The sequence below is a fragment of the Engraulis encrasicolus genome, chromosome 16, assembly GCF_034702125.1.
Source record: "Engraulis encrasicolus isolate BLACKSEA-1 chromosome 16, IST_EnEncr_1.0, whole genome shotgun sequence".
Classification (NCBI taxonomy): Eukaryota; Metazoa; Chordata; class Actinopteri; order Clupeiformes; family Engraulidae; genus Engraulis; species Engraulis encrasicolus.
In genome coordinates, this window is record NC_085872.1 from 9,890,654 (window position 1) to 9,894,331 (window position 3,678).

Genomic DNA, 3,678 nt, shown 5'->3' on the forward strand with positions numbered 1-3,678 from the left:
GAAGTTATGGGAAGGTGCCTCCTTGGCCATCATCCTCTGCTGTGCGTGTCTGAGCATACTCCTCCTCACTAGGCCCTCCGCACCCTCCTCCGCCACGCCCACCATGCCTGCCCGCCCTCGCCATCGCCGCTCCTGGGTGGCACCCCCGCTGCCGCCCCCAGCACTCTCAAAAACACCATCATCATCGTCGTCATCGTCATCGATAGCCTTGTCATCGTCATCATCATCATCACAGACTTCACCATCATCATCAACATCATTATCATCATCTTCATCATCGTCATCATCATCCTCAACATCATCACCGCCACATTTGACAGCGTTGTCATCTTCACCTCCAGCTGCCAGGTCGGCGAGGTTGGGTGGTCTCCGGCGGCGAGGACGCTCGGTGGACGGCATGGGCTCCATCCTCTCCGAGTGTAAGTACAGTACAGCAGGCAGCTAGCCAGCCAGTGGTGTCTTATTCAGAGGGCTACTTCTGTCCTCGAGTGCCGATGGTGCCAGCGCTGATGAGGTGACACGGATGGCCGGCCCGGAGGGTCTTGACTCCTGCCGCGGCTGCTTTTGCCGTTTGTTTATGTGGCTGAGCATGAGGCCTCCTTTTTTCACACAGCCGTCAGGCAGCACCTAGCGTGTCAGCGCCCGGCCCGCACACAGCAAGCGTAGGTGGTGGGACGATGCGAGTTTGGACTCTGCGATGTGTAAATGAACTGACAGGGGAGGGTTTAAAAAAGGGATTGGGGCGGGCATTACATTTAGAATGGGCCTGTTTTGGGAAATAACAGTGTTCCGTACAAACAGGGCAGACATTGCACACTAGTTTTTCTCACAGCACAGTGCTGATGGTGATGTTCTTCCAAACAACTACAAAGGGGCAGTACACTTTGCAATTGGGGGGATTCGTTTATTTTATTTTCTTATACTAAGGGTGGCATTGGTAGGCTCATGGTGAAGTCAAGGGGGTGTTGGCAGGCTTAAGAAGTGAGGTGAAGGTGGCATTGGTTGGCAACCATTTACTTAGATAAATGGTAAAGCATTTGGGTTGGTTTGGGAGATAATCATGGAAAATTTGGACAGCTAAGAAGGCTCTTGTGGTGGGAGAAATTGCAAAGGATTTGGGTGAGCTGAGAGCACGTAGGCTATTATACTTGCCCAAATTCTTTCAGCTGTCTACTGAACTGTTCAAGTATAATCTGCAACTAGAGATGCTGGGAATGTTTAAATGCTTCCTTAACCTTATCCCACAGAAGAGAAAGAGTATGCATATCCCATCTCTCTGAGGCCAGGTGCAGGGCAAAGGCGTATCTTATAGTGGAAAGAGTAGAAGTCTTCACACTGTAGCTCTGCTTTGAAGGTTTATACAAGTCACACATTTCGACCCAGCAGGGTCTTCATGTGCTTGATGAAGACTCTGCTGGGTTGAAACGTTGTACAGTACAGTATGTCTTGAATAAACCATCAAAGTGGAGCAACAGTGTGTGGACTTACACTCTTTCCACTTTCTTATTCCAACCATGATTAACCACCTCCCTTCTTCCTGATGTCCCCATGCAGTCTTAGTTCCATACATTATCACCTTCTGACACATACACACATGCACACACGCACGCACGCACGCACATCCCTCCCCAGCCTCCCCTATCATGGCATTTAGATACCTCTTCAACAGCTTCCCTACATTAAGGCTTTCTGATACAGTAATCCAAGCTGATGAAATTCTCCCACTACACAGCGTAACTCTACCCTGCTCTTCCTTTCTCCTCTGCCCACACAGTCTTTCTTCTCTAGATTATGACTTTCTGACAGAACTGCTTACAGTACAATATATATAGATAAAATGATTCCTTTAAAAACGTTACTAATAGTATGTATGGCATCTCTTTAAAGGTGCACTGTGTAGGATGGTAGCTGGAGTAGCTAATGCAACTATGCTGCTCATTGTAACTGCGCTGTCTATTGCCAAATTTGATATTTTCATGAATATTTTCCATATGATGAACCAATATTTACTAGTATGACCAAAGTACAGCAAGTTTTGCAGCTAAAAAAGTCAATTTCTGGAAATGCAAAATGGCGGACCATGGAGAAGATTCCCCTTTTCATGAATGAAAAGTGTAATTTTCCAAGTCATAATTAATGCTTAGAATTTGGTAAAAAAAAAAGAAAAAAAAAAAGTAACATTTGTGAATGGCCAGCATGAATTCTGGAAATGAACTACTAAAAATATTACACAGTGCACCTTTAACACGTCTCCTGCAGAACGGAAATACGTTTCAGGGCTCTTTAGTGTCATCCCAGACTATTCCTTAAATGTAGTACACCGTATGGCTGAGGTTATTGGTCCATATTCTATGTTTAAAAAGTTTGAATAAAATGAAACCAATGAATCAATGAATCAATGAATCAATGAATCAATGAACCAATGAACCAATGAATGAATCAATGAATCAATCAATGAATCAATCAATCAATCAATCAATCAATCAATCTCTGCTCTCTCCGCTCTTGCCCATGCAGTCAGCTACCTGTTCCAGAGTTTCACGGAGGGCGAGCTGAAGCAGATCGTGGGCGCGCTGGTGGACCGGAAGAGCCAGCGGCGGGAGAGTGCGGAGGACTCAGCGGAGGACGATGAGGTGCAGGGCGGCACGGCCGGGTGGAGCACGGAGGACAGGCAGGGCCGCAGGACTAAACGCGCCCACAAGGGCAAGAAGGGCTGCTCGCTGCAGGAGGTGCGGCGCACCGTCACGGAGCTCGGCCTGGGCTACGAGAGTGACGAGACGGTGGTGTTCCGCTACTGCAGCGGCCGGTGCACGACGCAGCGACGCAACTACGACATCATCCTGGAGCACCTGCAGAAGGGCCGGCAGCTGGACGAGAGCAGCGTGAGCCTGGAGCGCAAGGCCCGGGCCAGGAGGGACAAAGCCCGCTACAGCCCCTGCTGCCGGCCCACGCGCTACGAGAACTCCATGTCCTTCCTGGACAACAAGAACCAGTTCTACACCATCCCATACGTCTCGGCCCGGGAGTGCGGGTGTGTGTGACAAGGAGGAGGATGAAGAGGAGGACGGGGAGGAGGTGTGTGGGGGGTTGTGTTTGTCTTTGTTTGTCACCGGGTATTGCAGATGGGAGGTGTGGGGAGAGGCATACAGGATAAACGGGGAAGATGGATTAACAGATGCCTGACACAGTGATGTGACGCACATGGCCAAGGACGAAGGGGGGCCACAGGGTCACGATCGGCCTTAAGAAAGACGTAAAGCGCTTCGTTTATGTCTCGAGTGGCTCGCCAAGGAGCTCCACTGAAAAAATGTGGACCATGCAGTGGCGGGAAACTGGAGACAACCAAAGGCCTTTCGAAGGAGACTTGCATCCCTTGCATACATTTGACATCGAAACAATACTCACATTTGATTTTCCTTTGAATGGACTGGATTTTTTTTACCAAACCAGCCAAGAGAAAATAACAGAAACAAACTGGCAAGAAATGTTGACTGCTCATTATAAATGATATTTTAATGCTGAAGTATTATGTTGTATGATTGTGGATATCTACCTCATATTTTGATGTTTCTTTTTTTCCACTTTTTTTCGATTCTGGACTGAACCTCCCTTCAAGTCAGTGACGACCCATCTGTTTCCGTGTACTTGAGCTTTCCGTGATATGAATTAGAATAGTGT

General features: G+C 48.2%; 1 protein-coding gene across 1 annotated transcript; it reads left to right on the forward strand.

Annotated features, from left to right (window-relative positions):
* The first annotated feature begins 309 nt into the window (after nt 1-309).
* LOC134466548 (neurturin) lies at nt 310-3,041 on the forward strand. Its single transcript, XM_063220446.1, has 2 exons — nt 310-419; nt 2,518-3,041. The coding sequence occupies exons 1-2, from the start codon at nt 398-400 to the stop codon at nt 3,039-3,041; spliced, it is 546 nt and encodes a 181-aa protein (XP_063076516.1). The 5' UTR covers nt 310-397.
* The last annotated feature ends 637 nt before the right edge of the window (nt 3,042-3,678 follow it).